Consider the following 19,274-nt stretch of genomic DNA (forward strand, 5'->3'; position numbering starts at 1 on the left):
GCACTACATATTACTATGGAGAACAAGCTTGCCCTTGCTGAAGAAATAAGATGGCCTGGTGCCTTTCTTTCATCTCTCAGATCTACGATACTACGAGCTGGAAATCGAGAACCTCTCTATGAATCTTTTGATTTTATCAAGCTCAGACTGGCTGATGTGCTCTTGATACAATCCCTTGATTTGAATGAGTAGGGAATAGTGCATTTGCAGCAGAGAGCTTTCAATTCTGGAATTTGCTTCTCCTCTCAGTTTGATAGAGCCCAAGCCTATTGACTTTGAGAACACAGTACAAAGACCATTTGTCAACTCAGACATTTGCATCGGGGGTGGTTGGGGTTACATTAATATGCATAGCTTAATTAATTTATTACGTTGACATTGGTTAGTTAATTTTGTATTGGTTTAAGAACAGTGTAAATGTGCCCAGAGACAGGTCTGATGGATACATTTTAAAGAGAGATTTATCCCAGCTAAACTGAGTGATGACTGGGAAAAATCTACATTCTAAGGACAGATACAAATAAGCTACTGGACACAATCAAGGAAGACTTAGGCTGTGGACTCAGATGAGGCTTAACCGATATCTAGATGCAGACATCTGGGAAGGAGATGGGTCTCCATACACACCAAGTACTTTATAGAAGAGCAAGAAATGAGATGGCTTTCTCACTGCCCACCAACCCTAAACACTGGGGGCAGTTGTACAGTTTGGACGCATTGAACTAAGATGCACTTTAACTTACCCAGGTCATTTGATGTAAGCGCAGCTCATAGTGAAATGGCCTTGTCTTTACAACTATCTCCAACAAGAGAATTTGTTGTTTAAACTTCTGATCGGTTCCTCCGTCTTTCTGAAACTTAGGTTCTTGGTAGCAGAGCCTGCATGCTAGAACAGAGTCTACAGGTATCTGTCTCGTAAATGATTCAGTGCCCAATGCTGCAATTCCTTCCACCAGCAGGTTCTCAGTCACCTGGCAGCTTAAGCAGGCTGCAGCAAAACTTACTGGGATATTATTCTTTATACCAGCTGTCTATAAAAAGTGATGGACCAGATGTCCTCTTGGTATTTGAAGCTTTACTGGGGCATGCTCTGGCTATATTTGAGACCTTATTCTTTGCATCTCATCGGACTTTTGTGCTTTGCCATTACAGCCTCCTTTTAGGGAGTCTGTCATCAGCAAGTGACTAGGCCTTTGCTGGTACAGGGCCTAGGCCATGGAAACCACGCCTGCCTTGGCATTCATCTCAGAGCTTGTCTACACTACAGGTTTTGTCAGTATAACTTATGTCACTCTTGGGTGTGAATAAGCCACCCCCCCTGCGCGACATAAATTACACCGACCTAAGCGCCAGTGTGGACAGTGTCATGTCGGCAGGAGAACTTCTCCTGCCAGCAGAGAGAGTCTTCACCAGATGCGCGACAGCTTCCAGTATAGACGAGCCCTCAGCCCTTTTCCTCTTCACTGTTAGATTGCAATTAATGCTTCTTCTGAGCTTGTTTTATAATGTATTATTACAACCACTGTAATCCCACATTCAGATGGTGTGGGGGAGTCACGGAGGAAAGCACTGTTCCAAAATTTGAGAAATGCTGTCTGCTAAACATACGGGGCCTGATTCTCCAATCATTCACAGAAGTGTAACTCAGCTGACAACAGTGGAGTTATACACATGTAACACCACGGACATCAATAGGGTTACTCCAGATTTACACTGATGAGAGGAAAGTATCAAGCCTATTATTGGAACGGGAGCTCAGCTATTAGAGGGATCACTGCCTTAGAAATACTGTACATATAAACATTTTCCCTATGTAGGATCCTCTTGATCTGCCTTGTTCAGCATTTTACAAGACTAATTTTTATCATATTGTAATTTTTTGTGGGCTAAGAAAGTTCTGAATAAAGGTGCAAACTTTGCTACCTCTTGTTAAACCAAATTCTTTGTACTATAAAAGTTAAGTACTTACAAGAAACTGGAAGAACCTGCTTCAAACAAAGCTGTTGCTATGAGAACAAGCCATATCTAAATACAGCCACTGGCAAATGAGACTCCTCCCACATGGAGTCTGTGGCAACAGAGAGGGGTCCACCATACTGGTTTTCTTTTTTATCAATTTTTGTCTTTTTCACTGTTTAACAAGGGGCTTTTCAACTACAATGCCATATAAATTAAAATGCAAAATACATTAATGCAATACTGAAGTTGCAGAGTTATTGTTGCAAAAAAAAAGAAGGAAATTAGAAAGGTGAAAGGGACACCAGCTACTTAATAATCTCACTGACTGTGATGTACCTACTGTCATTACAGTTCACCTCCCTAAGAATATCATCACTGACAGATTAGAGGAGAGGTTTTATTGTCCTTCCTCCTTTGTTTCAGTTGGTTTACTTTGCTCATTTGACAGCACTTTTGTGCCTAGTGAGTTCATTGCTATACTGATGCCACCATGACCTCTCACAGGACCTGCACCAGGGAGTTACCAGTGACAGCAACAGAGCTGAAAATGAAGTTGGACAGGCAGCAAACAGGTGTGTGCACAGAAAGAAAGACAGACAGGTGGGAGGAGCGACTGGCCTGAGCTTGCTTGTTGATATTGCTCTCAGATCCATCCAAAAGTCCCTTCTAACAGGAAAGCAGAGAGAAATCAAACTTTTTTTTTTTAATTGCTACCATACATTTAAAGGGTGATCCAAATGAGCCATTATCATATTGCCAGTGTCCTTTTAAGATTCCAGTAGTAACATCAGCTTGGCCAGACTGTACATCCTGTATGTTTGGGACTATACATTGAACAGTAATACATTAATCTATACATTTAATAAGAAAAACATGGCACATGTTCAATTTGGCCAAGTTAGTGCTACTGCCAGTACCTTGGCTTGTATTTCCTTGACTTTGCCATTTTAACTCTTTGAATGCAATGTTTCATTAACTTTTTTTTTTAACATTGTACATTGTTTTTAAAGAAAAGTGTAAGGACACAGCAGTTGCAATTAAATAAGTAAGTGAGCAGTGTGTAAGATGGAACAATCAAAGTTTCTATTGCGCATGCCCATCACACACAGTACCGAAACAGGCAACTTTAAAAATTTAGTAAATGCTCAGTGAGTTCATCTACATTTGGGGAAAAGAACTGCCTGAAAATTGCGTAATCACACAAGTGTGGTCATTTTCTTCCTCTCCAGCAAAAAACATATTTCCCATATACAAGCACCTTGCTAACCTGCTACAGAGTTTGCTCCAGATTTTCTCTTTTTTTGTTTTTTTTAAGTGTCCCCTTTATGTGGAATAAAATAATGGAAAATTTCATCTGAAAGGTGAATTTTTTGATATCTTATGAGAATACTAAGATAGGAAGCTAAAACTGAAACCATTCTACACCCTTAACTTTAACATCCTCTTCCAAATAAACGCTATTATAGGCTCCCAATCCTGAAAAGACTCAGGTACATGTATTACTTTACATGTGATAAGAATCCTATTACATCACTGGGACTACTCTTGCATGTAAAGTTATGCATGTGCTTAAGTCTTGGCAGGATCAGGGCCATAACAATAACATCGCCAGCATGGTGGATGTGAATAGTGAGTACTAGCACTGAACAGGGAGAAAGTGAAGGATAAAAAGACAGCAAATGATCAAACAGAAGGGAAAAAACAATAGATAAATCGCATCTCAGTCTGTGGTTCCATACAGCAAAACAGAAATTCTTTTATAGCTCCCTTGAGGATACAGAAAATGTAATTTACAGGAATCATCTTAAAAAAAAAAGCACACCCTCTTCCAATTACGCAGACAGCCTGGCTAAGAGCAAAGAGGCTGAACTTATCCCACCACTCCTGCCCAAATTCCTGCTTTGAGGAGTAACTAACAAGGCTGAGTAACTTCCACCACATGCACAACAGATTTTTGGTAACCATTTAGCAAAATCTGCTTTATAATGCAGTTCACCTCATGGTTGCTGGCTATTTTGTTTCCCACACTGAGGTGGGATGGGGATGGCAGACAAAAGCAGAAAGAAAAACAAGGGAGATAACACTAGTGTTATCCGAACAGAGTAGCTGGATTCTCATGGCTGGTGACTAGGTTGGGAGTCACAGGGTATGTGATTTAAAACCCCCGGCCATGAGTCTCAGCGCCCAGGTCAACAGGCTTGGGCTCATGGGGCTCACTTTATGATGCTAAAAACAGCTGTGTAGACATTCAGGCTCGGGCTGGAGCCTGACCTCTGAAACCTGGGGGTTCGGGGCGTGGGGAAGGTTTCAAAACCTGAGCTCCAGCCTGAGCCACAATGTTTACACTGCTGTTTTTAGCACCATAGTGCAAGCCCAAGTCTGTAGACCGGAGTTCTGAAACTCACTGAAGCAAGTTTTAAAATAAAGTGTAAGTAAACCCACAGCCTAACACCTGAAATGGAAGGCTAATTAGAAAGGATCTTTCTGTTTGCCTATCGAGACATTCAAATCCTTCAGATGGGGGGCTGGGCTAAGTCCTCACACCCCTGAACTACGCCCAAAGGTCTATCCCAAAAGTTAACAACCTTACTCAACTTTGGGAGCCTGACTGTACTTTTCTTCCATTAGCCCCTCTCCGCCACCCAAAACAACCCTCCCAAGGGAAACAAGGGACAGATGCAGCTCACCCTAGTCCCCATCTATGCCACTCCTTCCTTTCACTAGATGTGACAGAAAGCAACATGATGTCCCTGCACACCTTTTCCCAATACTCACTGGTCAGAGTCTCTCAGTCTAAGCTCTGATCATTTTTGTGGTGGCATAATGCACTGCTGCTAACACTTCTCCCTGCTACTAGACCCCCAAACTGAGAAAATCCCAAAGGTGCATCATAGCCGGTATCCTTCTTACTCGGGCGGATAAATGTGCATAGTTTTGTGACCAAGAGGGGAGTGGTATTCACAGGGGCTCAGACTGATCTAGAGCAGACAGAGAACATTCAACACATCTTTATTCAAAGCACTTATCTTCAAGGTACTGAACAGGAGGTTTTCCAGTGAATCTATAAGGAAAAATATAAGGCAGAATTCTCCCATAGGAAGGGCAATTGTTTGTATGCAAAGTTTACTGAAAACGTTACAGCTGTGCCTTTCACAGGCTGAAGCTATGCAGGGTGTATGCAGGTGGTGGGGATTTACTCAGGAGGAAGTTACAATTTCTCACATCAGCTCATACTTCTCACCACTGCACACCTTGCAGGATTAGTAATGAGGTTACTAGCAAAGCTTGTGATCTTGATATGCTCTGGTTTTCACAGTTAGTTATATGGCATGTGCATTTTGAATATAAACGTGCTAGCAACTTAAAATGAAAGCTTAATTCAGCAGGGTTGATACTACTAAGAATTATTAGCTTCCTACCATAGCTTTTAATATTGCTTCATCCACAAATGTGTCACTCTACCTTCCTCAGAGCAGAAATAACTTCCTTCTTCCCTGCACTGGCCATATAAAGCTACAGGCCTCTATGATATATTAGTATAGCCAGATTGTATTAATGGTGTATTTTATGAACTCCATTAGTGTAACAAATCTAGACTCTAACAAGGCCTTTACTCCCCTAAATCAGTTTAAAAGCTTACACAAAGTCAAAGTTTCCCATGTCTTCACAAAGGCTGTTTCTTTTCTTTTCCAAGATGTAGCAGTTTGTGAAATGCCACAAACACTGTGAGATGCCATTATTTCCCCATAAATTAGTGAAACAAAAAGTAAACGAAGAAAGCACTGAAGAAACAGTTGAATCATCGGGTGTGCACATATGTAGGGGAATTATATAAACAGCACTTACTGGTTTTCACTTGGAAAAGATGGAGTTGAGAAAGGGACAGATGAATAGAAGGGATTCCACCAATCAGGAGCCAGCATCGAGTTCTGAAAGCACAACAATACCGAGAAAAATTCCAGCATCAGAAAACTGCAACTCTGCTAAATCACACTGGTAGCTCAGAATTCAAGCCTTGTCCTGTGACCCCTCCTCTCCCTGCATGCAACAAACAGTGATGGCTTTTAATCGTTCACAAGTGGTTAGTTTAACGCCACACACCACGTCTGACTTGCAAACCTGCTGCGTTCTTACTTATTCCAGGAAGAGCTTTGGGGTCATTATCCTCATAGGTTATTCTCCCCGCCTACCCAGTTAATCACAAACTTTGTAGAAATTGGACTCTGCCTTGGCTAACCTGGAGTGAGTCGGGGCAGGTTTATACCTAGACAGCTACATTTACTGCTCCCCAGCTGCTTTCAGTACCAATGGCAAGTTCTATTTCAGAGTGAGGCTCCAACATAAGCACGACGCTAACAGGATATTGTGTCATCTTTCAACTACTGACATTAATCTCCTTTGTCAATTGTTCACTGACCAAAGTGGCATTGACTTGTACAAGAAAACAAGGTAGTTGTTTTTTTAATTATTATTTCTATGTCCATATAAGGGCAAAACCCAGACCCAGAGTTGTAACTGTTTAGCTACAGAATTTACACCTGATCTGGAGAGAAAGGAAGTCAATGCAGGGACTCCAGGCTGCGTGAGAGAGAGAGAGAGAGAGAGAGAGAGAGAGAGAGAGAAAAGAGGTGATTGGAGTGGCAGGCAAGGAACATGATTTTAGTTGCAGCATGTTGAATGGGCTGCAATTCGGAGAAATGAGTGAAAAAAAATATGATTGTTTCTAGAGGTTTTCAAAGGCCAATAATTTCAAAAGTGACTAGTAATTCGAAGTGTCTCATTTTGGGGGCCTGACTTAAGTCATCTATAGAGTGTCTGATTTTGTGAGGGCAGGTGCTCTCTGAAAACATTAAGAGTTCACATCGGTTTAAAGCTGACCTCAAAATTGTTTACGCCCAACTTCCCCAGCTATGCAGCAGGTGCTGAATGCCTCCATGTAGCCAGACTAAGATGGGTACAAACTTCAGGAAAGCAGCAGCCATTAGTTATAATCAGAGACAAAAGAGTACTGGTGCCCAAGGGACACTCTGTTTCGACTGTAAAGCTATCTAGGGGAGGGGCTTTTTTTAAAAAATCATAGGTTTGTACAGCAGGTCACAATAGGGACCAGTAGCGGGGCCCCACTCCTGAGGTAAGAGGAGCAAGAACAGCTGAGGGAAGCTGACTGAGTAGCTGACCACAGGTGTGGCCAGCTCAATCAGGGCTCAGCTGGCCCTGATAAGAGGGCTGCGAGGGAGGAGCTGGTTCAGTGTCTCACTCCAGCCTTGGAGTGGGAAGGGCCTAGCTGCCTGGGAGCACAGGGTACTTGAAGCAGAGCAGTGCTGGGGAAGGGCAAGAGGAGCTGGGGAGCTCCAGCCTGGCAACGCCCCAGGCTGGGGCTTTGTTAAAGGCTTAAGCAGGTACTGGGGCTGCAGAGGTGCAGCCTGGGGATAGGCAAAGGCAGCAGGTCCAACTCCCTTGCCAGTGATGAGTGGCCATGACAGTCTGCCCTACAGAAAGGGGGCTAGATGATGACTGGCAGTAGCCACTGAGGCAAGGTGGGTATAGCGGGAGGGGATTCCCTTGGAAGGGGAGATCCAGAGTGTGGGGGTACTGCTGGGGGCAGAACCGCAAGGTAAAGGGCACTGAGATCCGGGAGGGACACCGGTCAACAGGAGGTGCTCGGAGGGCTGGAAAAGAGCTAAATTCCCAGACTAACCAGCAGGAGGTGCCGCACCAGTGAGTCTGCGACCTGGTACAGGACCCAATCCTGCTTGGAGACTGTAAATCCTGATAAAATACTATTCAGTCGTGTAACAGTGTCAGAAAAGACACAGCTACAAGGGACACTTTTAAGGTCCAGTACTTTGATAGCCAGCAGGGGTAGAAACAAATGGAAAGCTGGTAATCCAGCTTTGACTCTTCATCTCTTGCCCTAGCAGGGTGCAATATAATGGACTTTAAAATTATGTCGTTTCAGTCACAATCTTGCTTTTCCTCCCAACTTCAAAGTCAACATGGATTGTGGCAGCTGCTGCTTCAAATGTCTAGCACTAAAAATAAATACCTTATACCACTGGACAACAGCCTGGAAAGCCAATTTACCAAATAGAAACTGTAAACGTTTACTTTGTTTTCCAAGATTTCAGCATTGCTGTGACCCCCCCTGGCAAAAGCTCCCAAATCCAATCATTTCCATGCTAACCTGACAGGACCCTCACCTCCATGGCAGGTACACTGAGCTGGGTCTGGAGGTTCGGCATACTGTATAATGTACTGCCTGACTGCTGGTGTTCATGCTGTGGAAAGTTCTTCCCTCCGTCCATGGCAGGATGTGCTGAGGGCATCAGGCTGTCTCCTGCAGCATGAAGTTGTCAGGGCTGGTGGGACTATTCTAAGGAGTGGTGGAAGGTTCTTTATCTGTGCTCTTCACCCTGCAGCATGGCCTAGGAGAGAAAAGAAATACCTATTGTCAGTTTGTAAAGTGGGAGGAAATGCAGCTAGCCCCATCTAATTAGGAGACCAGCACGTGGAGGTCAGGCTGCATAGAGTCCCCTACTCCACCATAAAGTCTAAGGCCTTGTCTTCACCAGGTGCAGAGCCGTCCCTAGGGTATGGCAAATCAGGGCAACTGCTCCAGGCCCTGCACTCTGGGGGGGCCCCATGCTTCCTGAGAAGGTGGGCAGGGAGGTGAGACAGAAGTCAGTGGGGGATAGCGGGGGGAAGAAGGAGCCCCCCTACCAACCTCCCTCTTCCACCAGAGCCGCCTCCTGCCCACCAGCGGGCCCCGACCAGCATCTCCCTCTCCCTTCCAGCATCTACAACCAATCAGCTGTTTTGGGGCATCTGGACTCTGCGCTAGGTGGGGAGGAGCAAGGGTGCAGTGTGCTCAGGGGAGGGGATGGAGTGGGGGATGGGGCCTGGGCGGAGCCGGGGGGAACCACCCTCCAGCAGATAGAAACTCAGCGCCTATGTCCCAGGTCCCACACCCCCTTAGGACAGCCCTGACTACGTCTGTTTTTAACCTGAGGTCGCTAACATGGTAACTAACATGAGGCAAAATCCCAGTAAAGACAAAGCAGTTTGTAGGTTTCACAAGTGTTAACAGATTGAGTTACTATGAGGGAGCCTAAGATTCACCTAGACCGGGGAACTCATCTTAAAATACTAACTGCCTTGTCTTCACTAAGATCGTAGTTGGTTACCACATGTTAGCTAACACAAGTTAAGAACACACCTTTTTTCCAAATGAAGATGCACCCTACAGGGCTCGCAATTTTCACTCAGAACAGCAGCAAAGCATTTGGAAAGTACTGTTACACCCCAAAGTCTATTTCACACACAGGAGGGTTTTAAAAAACTGAGATTCTGAACAGCTGAGAATCTAATCCAATTGTGAAATTTCTCTGATTTTGCAATACTTGCTCATCTTTGTATGGCACAAGAGGCAAGCGCTTGCTCTCCACTGATGGGCAATGTGGCAAACTCACATTCTTGGAAAGCAGCTAAAATGCAAGGCAGGGCCCTGGGTAAAGTCCACAAAGTCAATTTGGGACAGACCCGAATGATCAGTAATTAGAATACATATTAAAACCTGTGCATACCAGACTCAATCCTTTCACAGTTGCAGGATACATGAGGTTAGTGGGTTACAAATTGGTGTAATGAATTATAAATCCTGTGCCCTTACTGAATCCATGATTTTTAGTGTCTAGCAAAGTTATGAATTTAAGTTCCCAGGCTACAACTAAAGGCACACGATATAAAGGAACTTCATAAAGACACTGCAAGGCCTTAAAAGTAAGGAGCCCTCTTTTCCTTCAAAGTCCGACCTAATTAAAAAAAACAGCTAATTTGGGTCCCAAGAGGATAAGGAAGAAGGCTGTTCTGAGGCTTGTAAGGGCCTCTAGGTTTACTATGGCCTAGTCTACATTAGGATTTTACATCAGTATAGCTACTTCTCTCAGGAGTGTGAAAAATCCACGTGGCAATACTGACCGAACCCCCTGGGATAGACAAGTGCTAGGAGGATGGAAGAATTTCACCACCTGTCGGGGAGGTGGATTACCTACACTGATAGGAGAATTCCTCCATTCAGCGTAGCTAGGGTTACCCTTTGAGCAGGGGGTTGGACTAGATGACCTCCTGAGGTCCCTTCCAACCCTGAGATTCTATGAAGAGATGCAGGGCGCCGCTGTAGGGTTGTCAGCGTAGACATACCCTGAGCTAGACCATTTCCTAGCTAGCGTAGGCTTGGTATCAATCAACGACCTTGTCTACGTTTGGCATTTCTCTTGTATTCATGGATGCGTTGCCTGCCACCAGTGTAGACTGGCCACTGGCATTTTAATAATCATGTTCTCTAGCCCTACACTAGTTTCCCTTGAGATGCTCCATCAGGAGGAAAGAAAGAAACAAGGAGAAAGAGCCAAAAAAGGGGTTAAAAAGTAGACTATAAACATGTTTTATTGGATAACCTCATTTCCCATCCCTAAGTGTAGCTTCCCCTCTATTTCTCTTACTATGCCTATTACTGGAAGAGTCTGTTAATAAACCCACTCTGCTCCTCTCTTTTCACTACTCCAATAGTCACTCATCTTCAGCGACCTTCATTTAAATACATCTACTCTTTAGGGCCAAGTCAAATGACCTTTCACCACCTATCCAGCCGGGGCTCAGAGTACTCTCCCTGAAGTTAACAGAAAAACTGATTTCCATGGCAACTGGACTATACCCCTCTTCTAGTAATTACCACAGTTGTAATTGACTGGCCAACCTGAGTCACACCAATGATTGTGTAAATCTGTTACCCTCATTTCCAGTATCTCAACCCAGTTCAATTTATCTCACTTTCTTTCTCGCTCAAATATTCACCTACTAAAAGCTACATGTGGTATTTTATTGTCACATATTATCTTGCTTCGGAAGAAGTGACAAGTGGAGATTTCCTTTCTGAGTATCCTACTGATGAGTAACAGCTATGCAGCACAGCGGCCAGAACCCCAAAATCACCAGAAAAAAGGCAAAGTACATACCTGAGATTTCCCCCCCTCCTAAATCAGTCCTATACAATGTCTGATGCAGAAAATATTAACCATGGGACTCAATTTCTTCTTAAACAGATTTACTCACTAAAACTGCATCATCCCATTTGTCACCAGTTAAGGGCTACTAATGTGCCCATACCATGACCTCCAATTCAGTGACAGAAATTAATCCTGAACAGCTAGGCAGAATCCAAATGATTTTCAGCACCTGTAAAGTAACTGGAAAGGACACTATCAACTACCTTTTTTGCTAGACTGTCCATTTGCTCTTGCAGGCTTAAAGGGGCACACTCAGGTCTAATTTGGCTTAATTCAGATACCAATAATGTTATGGTTAAAGCAAACATTTAGAAAAACCTAGGAGCAAGAGAGATTTCCACAATTTCTTTTTGATTTCAATATGACTTTTTTGCCCTTTCGTTTCCTCCCTCCCTTCCACGCCAACACCCAAAAACCACAACACATTATCCTGCAGCATTTGCTGCCTGAACATTGCAGCAGTGGGCTGGTGCACGAGAACTTGAGAAGTGAAACTAACTAGTGCATTTTCACTGTCCAAGCTGAGTAAAGCAGAAAAACTAAACAGCACAGAAAGTAAGAGAGTTCTTAAATGTTCAGTTTTGATCCTTTAAAGGTGTCATTTGTAACATGAGAAATTTTTTAAAATCCTTTCTGACTCAACTGCATCCCTTTAAAAATAAGTGACAAATTTCAGCTGGCAAATTTATTCCTGCATTTGTAACAGACAGTGAAGTGAACTTGACTTTGTGTAGCATCCATGGCAGGACACCTCTTGGAACAGGGCTCGTCAGTCAGCTGGGAGAGCAAAGTGTATTTTGAAACCTAGAGAGACTCAAGGGCTCACACTTGTATAATGTTAGTTCGAAGTTAAAAGTCAATAATCCATGCATTTAGGATATGAATGGCTCCACCATAATTTTATAGCAAACCTGTACCCCAAAATAGTTGTAATGACAATCCCATATTTGACTACAAGGACAGTTCTTTTCTCAACCCTATTTGTTAAAAAAGCCGAGACTGAAGAGTACTGGATGGCTAAAGGGCTTGATAATAGATTAGAAAAATGCATTTCCAGGTTATTCATTTAAATCCAGACTAGACCAATAGTGATGAGAAGCTACCGTGCCCAGCTGAAATACAATAGACAGGAGTCCACAGCTTAACTCCATCCCCTCTGCCACTAGTACCACAATGGAGATGAACTGGCAGCCTCTTTGGCACACAGAGGTCTATGGATATGGAAAGTGAACTAGATGGTTTCTCCAAGAAGCATTGCAACACAGCTGGGGAGCTTGCAAGGCTACTAGGGATGTAGTAGCTGTTCTGTGGGTAAAGAGTTGAGAGACCATCAGTATTCTCTGCAAGCACTCAAATTCACACAAATATATTCACTTACATTTACACTGCCTGATTATTTTTCCCCCCAACAAAGATTATGGTAACAGAGAAAAAGTACTCCCCATGTTTTTAGTTTATTTTACATATCTGACAACTCTTGGGAAACCGATTACACAGCAGCAGGGGAGAGAAAAATATTTTAAAAGCTATGAAAACCTAGGGTTGTAAATCCACAAACATTAACTGAGGCAGGTGTAATAACTGAAATGACTTTTAGCTCATGTTTTTAAACCCAACTAGATTTCAAGTGAAAGGGGTCCCTTTAAATATATCACCCACACAAATATGTGGGAGTTTGAATTTGTAATAGGCCAATTATCAAACAGGCTATGCTTCATCCCCCAATACAAACCTGCTGAAGCTCCAATTTCTATATTGAAATTCTATCACTAAGCATATAGTTATTTGTCCAGAAAACAAAACATTATTTTAACACATGCTTTGTGCCAAGACTTCATGGAACTTTCCAACACTTTATGAAAGAGCTACAATTTGATAGGCTACAAAGGAAAAATCATTGTTTTATTTTTTCAAAGTAATACTTAGCTCTTTGGGCCAGAGATCATGTTTTCATTGTAAGTATGTACAGTTCCTAGCATGATGGGAACTCAAAACTTGATCAGGGCCTCTAGGCACTGCTGCAATACAGATAAGAAATAATGTATTCCTCTGTAAACACTATTTTTCATTGCAATAATATTAGCAAGGTCTGCAAGGGATTCGTCCAGACATTGCACGTTTACTGTAACACACTTTTAATAACATTTCCTGCTGCTGATGGAATCTTAAGGCTTGTCTACACTTGAAATGCTGTAGCACTTCAGCGTAGACACTCACCACAGTGACGGAAGGGGTTCTCCCGTTTGCATAAACTAATCCGCCTCCCTGAGAGGAAGTAGCTAGGTCTATGGAAGACTTCTTCCGTCGACCTAGCACTATCTACACCAGGGGTTAGGTCAGTTTAAGTACATTCAGGGGTGTAGATTTTTTTTACATGCCGGAACAACATAGCTGGGTCGACTTAACTTTTGAGCGTAGAACTGGCCATACTGCAGGATCCTGAATTCCCTACTTAGGCAATCCCTCCCACTGGTTTCAGGACTGGGTCTGTCGGACATTTAATAAAACCACCTGCACACACGCATAAAATGTTAAGTAGGACTCATCCCTGATCAGAGTGCCGCACAATACTGGCCAGCTTGATAATAAGAACCTCTGAAGACTTTGCTGCTGCTATTTCATGGATGTGCAAGTGCTACCCTATTCAAAGCCATTTCAGGATGGCTGCCAATATAATGTGCTAGTTCTGAATAGATCTGCAAATACTTTTTAAAAGAAGATCATGCTAACAAATTAAAAATAAAAAAAAGTTACAGTTCTAAATGCAAGCATTGAGGGCATATGGTTAAATGCTCTCACATGACTGGGGCTCACAAACTGAAATAAATCATTTGCCAGAGGCTAAGCACTTTGTGGTTTAAAAGGTTTCCCTTTAAATACAGAGGCAGTCATACTGGGACTCAGATGGTTTATGCAACCTTATAAATCCATGTCAGGTAGAAGCTGCAGGCTCAGCAGGGTGTGGCCGTACAGTAGAACGCAAATTATGCTGAGTAAAACTGATCGGTCATGCTCAAAGCAACTGTAAGCTTAAACAAATTAAAGCAGAGCTTTTTCTGGGAAGGTTTAAACTGATTACAGAAATCTGATCTAACTTCAACAAGACAACTAATCAGGTTTTTGTCCATCCCCATTGTCTGACAAATTATAATAACTGTCAGAATTTATTCCCCATTTTAAATGTTTTTCACCCCAGTAAAATAAAAAAAAATAATCTCCAAGTAATCAAGAAAAGGAGCACTTGTGGCACCTTAGAGACTAACAAATTTATTTGAGCATAAGCTTTCGTGAGCTACAGCTCACTTCATCGGATAAGCTTATGCTCAAATAAATTTGTTAGTCTCTAAGGTGCCACAAGTACTCCTTTTCTTTTTGCGAATACAGACTAACACGGCTGCTACTCTGAAAAGTAATTAAGGTGCCATTAGAAAAAGGACAAATTTCCTGAAAGAGCACAGCAAAACCTTGCCCCAAAACAGAGTTTAGATAGTGGCAAGGTAGCGTCAGCAACATAATGTCAAGTTATCTGAACATGCTATCAACCACATTTAGTTCATTCAGATAATTAACTAATGGCTAGTAGAAGAAACACCTCTTTCCTAGGGTTAGGGAGTCACCTAAATCAGTTTCCACTTGCCTGCTTTTTCCAGAGTTTTACATGTGCAGAATTATTTCTTTTTATTACTCTATAAAATCCATACTCTGATTTTACAGTCATAAGTCCACAAGTGCAAACACCCCAAAACGTTTAGTTAGCATGCTGGGTACTAGCTAATGCCATTACATGGACTTCAGTCCCCTTGATCTATTAACCAATCTTCAGCAGCCCCAGAACATCTAAGGACTTCTTCCTCCCACCATACATCACATGCATTAGCTTATTAAATGGAATTTGCAAGAGGGGGACAGAGAATATGCTGGCGTGAATTCATATCTGGAATGTTTTAGATGGTAACCCAAGATACATTTTGAAGAGATGCCCTAAGCCCCAGCTACTGATTAGTGGTCTTCAGTTCATTGGATCTTTTCTTTTTTGGTTTCAGGGTTGCCCTCTTGCTCCTTTTTACTCTACCTACTGTTCCTGACATGCTCCTGTGATATTACACGAATTACAAGTTACATCTAAAAAGAATACAGCAGCAGAGGGTTGAAGTTTAAATGCAAAGCAAAGGTGGTCGTTTGTCTGGGCTCTTTACTGACCTCCTTTATGCTCTGCAAAAATGACATCATAGTTGATTTAACTTTTTTGCCTGCTTTTATAAGTTCCTGACTTCCATCTTCTGGCTGGGAGATTTGGGCTGGAGGACATAGATGGTTTCATCCTAGGAGGGTGAAATCTGAGCTGCAATATCCCAGCCCCTAAATGAAATGTCAGAGATGAGACCTCCAGCTCAAATTTCATTCTCCTGTGATGTCCCCATCCAGATGTTCCAAACATCACGATGTCCTCCAACCAGACAGACATGTCGCAACCTGATATTGTTAATATAAACAAGCAAAAGTGTGTGTGTGGGGGGTGTTTTACATAAAACTCTGAGGTCCTCTATGATTGCCATTTACTGCTCTTACACAGTTTTTTCTTTACAGATCACCTTTCCTAGGCAAACAGGCAAGCTCAGCAGTTACTGGGCAGAGGTGGTGAGGTCTGCTGACCTACGGGTTAAAGTCAGAGACTGTTTTAGAGATATCGATATACTCTGGTGCCTTTACAATAGCACGTCTGTTCTCTTCACCAGAGGGTTTTTTTAAAGTTTGTAACAGCTTTTGATAGGAAATCAGAAGCCATGATTCCCGTAACAGCTGTAGCAAATGTACAGCTTCACTTACACATCTAACAAACAGTAACTTATGAAGGGTAAAATCAATATCAGAAATTCTCCCTGTCTGTTCTACATTATCTCATGTCTTGGCAACATTACATTTCACTTGATGGGTTCTCTACAGCATAGAGTGCATTTCTCTAAAAATGTACTTAGCTCCCTAAGAAAACTCTTACACAACAGCCTGTACCCAATTAGCAAAATGAAGAAAAACAGCTTAGGAACTGTAAGACTTTTGAGCTCCAGAGATACTAAAATCCTCTCAGATACAAAACAATATTCTGCACTAAGATAGTGGACTTCTTCAGGAGGACCTCAGAGTGAGTAATAACTCCATTTTACAGAGGGGGAAACTCATGCACAGAAAGATAACTTGTACAAAGACACCCAGAAAGCCAGTGGTATAATTGGACATAGACCTCAAATATCCTGACATCTAACCACTAGAAACCACTTCCTTGTAAAGTCTTCCACACTAAAAGTAAATTAATCCCTTTGAAATCATCCACGTACCCAAAACAGATCAAAGGTAACGTGCACCGCTAGAGAAAATCTACCTTAACGTAAAGATCCACAATGGATAACAATTATCTATACACGTAAGCTTTTTGTTGGTTCCGATAAATTCAAGCATGTACACACAATTCTAGATCAGCCTGAATTGATGCAAAACATCGTTGCAGTTGTGTATTTACTTCTAAATTTGAGGACTGGAGAAAGCTGGCACACTGCAGTACTATGGTCCTTTGGTGGTCTCTGTTTTAGGTAAAAAGGATGTCACAAGAGAGGCAAAAAAGCCAGAAAGTTGAGACATGTAAGGGATCCACTTTTTCATCCTGACATCACACACTTTTTAGATTTGCTACCACAAAACCAACCGGCCTCCAGCGGAACGCAGTTTGTTTTCTGAACAGAGACTGTGGTTGCATAGCACAGTGGATGCTATAAAAAAAAAAAAAAAAAAACCATTTGCCACTCTGCCACAACTTCAGAACCATTAAATGTCTCCAGTTCTAAATAGAGGAAGATACAGCAGTTACATCAAGTGCCAGGGGTGGTGAATGCAAAGAGTTTTTAATACCTCGCTGTACACTCACACTTTGATATGGGCCAGTTGCTGGCTGGCTGGCATATTTAAATTCCCAGAAGGTTCTAAAGCCATTCACAGTGATACTCCATGAACCCTATGAATGAAGGTCAACACTGATCATGAAAAACCAAGAAGAGATGAAAACCCCAGGGAGCTATTTCTGTTTCAGCAGCCTCCCAAAAGCACATGGAAAATTACAAAAGTGAGAGCAAGTTTTGTACAAGGCCACAGCTGTCTCACTTCCATGCACTGTGCTGCTGTTCCAGGCTTTACATTACCAAGGACAGATGCAATGGAAGTCCACAACCCCCAAATCAAATGGTTCAGCAAGTTTACACTCAATCCATTCCTCCTCCTCCCTTGGCTCTCCTCCCAAACTGGCAGTAAATAACCCCCATTTTTTAGGCAAGTTAGAGCTTTTCATCTTAAGATCTTATAAGAGCCACTCAAAGCATTAAAGAGGAATTATTCCCTACAAGCATCTCGTCTATCCTAGAAACATCAGAACCTCCAAGGCAAGCAGTGAACAGAGATAATTTAGAGTTGCAAGACTTCTGACCCTAACAATGGGAGCAGTTATCACACTTTTACTACATAAGCGGAAGTTTATTGATTTTCTAAGTTAGACATTGCTGGAAGTCACCTACAAAGACTCAACAGGCAAAGTTCTCTGCAACTAGAGTCATAGGTGGAAAACATATTCAAGGATCACTTTGTCCTACCAGCCTTCAGGCATTTGGGGATTGTTCAACACTTATGACTTCTTCTTTGGGAGAAAACTGTACAGTAAAACAACAGTTCCAACTTCAAGACTCATAAACTGCCCCATTCTCTCCTGAGAGCTAGAGAATATGAAATGCAGATATGGGGGGGGAGGAAAGCAACGTCAATGGTAGAAGTTAAGTCATCTAACTCATCATGTACATCATGAAGTAGCAAACTCCTGCAACGGACATGTACGTCAGCGCCCAGCCTTTGTCACATAATCTTAGCTGCCAGTTCCTTATCCTTGAAAAGTGCCAATAGAGTATCAACAAAAGGAAACAAAATTATCTAAATTCCACTCTAGTTTTCGCCAATGAAGTTTTAAAAATGGGACACTATGACTACTAAGCCTGCTACTTAGTTTGGACACTTTTATTTCAAGACATAAGCCAATTCCTTAGTTTTAGCGCTATCCTAATAATTAAGATTAGAGTACAATCATGCCTTGATCATGTGCTTCATCTATTACCCAAAAGCATACGATACCATCCGACATGACCACCTTTTGAGGATACTGGCAGAGAGAGATTTCCAAAGGATCTAAATATACTCAGCACAAGTCTCCACCACCACCAGACTAAGATACAAACAGTAGTAAGCAACACTGAGTGGTTTTCTACTACACAGAGTCTTAGACAAGGGTATGTTTTTTTTCCCCCAAGCCTCTTCAAGATATACACAGATTTTTATTATGATATAAGCCTTAGAAGGTTTTGACAAAATGGAAGGAGCTGGAATCTCCATTGGTGGACATCTTTTAACTGACCTCAGACACGTTGATGACACCACGCTCTTTGCTACAATCTCTGATGCAATACGTCTATAACAAGGAACTGGGGAATAGAGACTATTCCTGAACGCAACAGAAACAAAATGTGCGTACATTGACAAGACAAAGAAAAACAGGATGCAAGAAGGCATCACAATTAATAGACAAGCTGTAGAGGCAGTAGATGAATTTAATTATCTAGGACAGGGGTCTCAAACTCCCAGCCTGCGGGCCATCTGCGGAACCTCCCCAATGTGGCCCACGGGGCTCCAGCAGTTTTGAGGCTGGGTCTCTCCCTTGGCCCCACCTGCCACCCCCAGGCGCTCCCCCACTCCAGGCAATTTACAATGGCCCGGAGCCCCGGCAGCGCAGTGGAGCTGTGTGGTGTCTGCCTGCTCGCTTCACATGTCTGCCAGCCCCTCCCTGCAGCCCCGGGGTGGGGTGGAGGTGCGCCTCTGCGCACTGCCCCTGCCCCAAGAGCCCCTGCAGCCAATGGGAAGCTGCAGGGGCAGTGCCTGGGGGCAGCAGCATGCAGAGGCCCCCCGACCTGCCCTGACTTGGGGCCCCAGGTAAGCTGATCGCCATATTTGGGGTCGGGAAGGAATTTTCCTCCAGGGCAGATTGGAAGAGGCCCTGGAGGTTTTTCGCCTTCCTCTGTAGCATGGGGCACGGGTCACTTGCTGGAGGATTCTCTGCTCCTCAAAGTCTTTAAACCACAATTTGAGGACTTCAATACCTCAGGCATAGGTGAGGTTTTTCGCAGGAGTGGGTGGGTGAGATTCTGTGGCCTGCGTTATGCAGGAGGT

The 19,274-nt window shown here is 42.9% G+C and overlaps 1 protein-coding gene across 10 annotated transcripts in view; it reads right to left on the bottom strand.

Annotated features, from left to right (window-relative positions):
- Positions 1 to 19,274, bottom strand: part of SBNO2 (strawberry notch homolog 2) — a 108,059-nt gene that overhangs the window by 76,245 nt on the left and 12,540 nt on the right. For all 10 annotated transcript variants that reach the window (XM_048830892.2, XM_048830889.2, XM_048830876.2 and 7 more), the window contains 2 exons: positions 8,160 to 8,384; positions 5,806 to 5,888 (listed from right to left, as the gene is read on the bottom strand). In XM_048830892.2, coding sequence (XP_048686849.1) covers positions 5,806 to 5,888; positions 8,160 to 8,285 — 209 coding nt within the window. In that variant the 5' untranslated portion in view covers positions 8,286 to 8,384. The remainder of the gene's footprint in view (positions 1 to 5,805; positions 5,889 to 8,159; positions 8,385 to 19,274) is intronic.

Source organism: Caretta caretta, chromosome 25, assembly GCF_965140235.1.
Source record: "Caretta caretta isolate rCarCar2 chromosome 25, rCarCar1.hap1, whole genome shotgun sequence".
NCBI classification, from domain to species: domain Eukaryota; kingdom Metazoa; phylum Chordata; order Testudines; family Cheloniidae; genus Caretta; species Caretta caretta.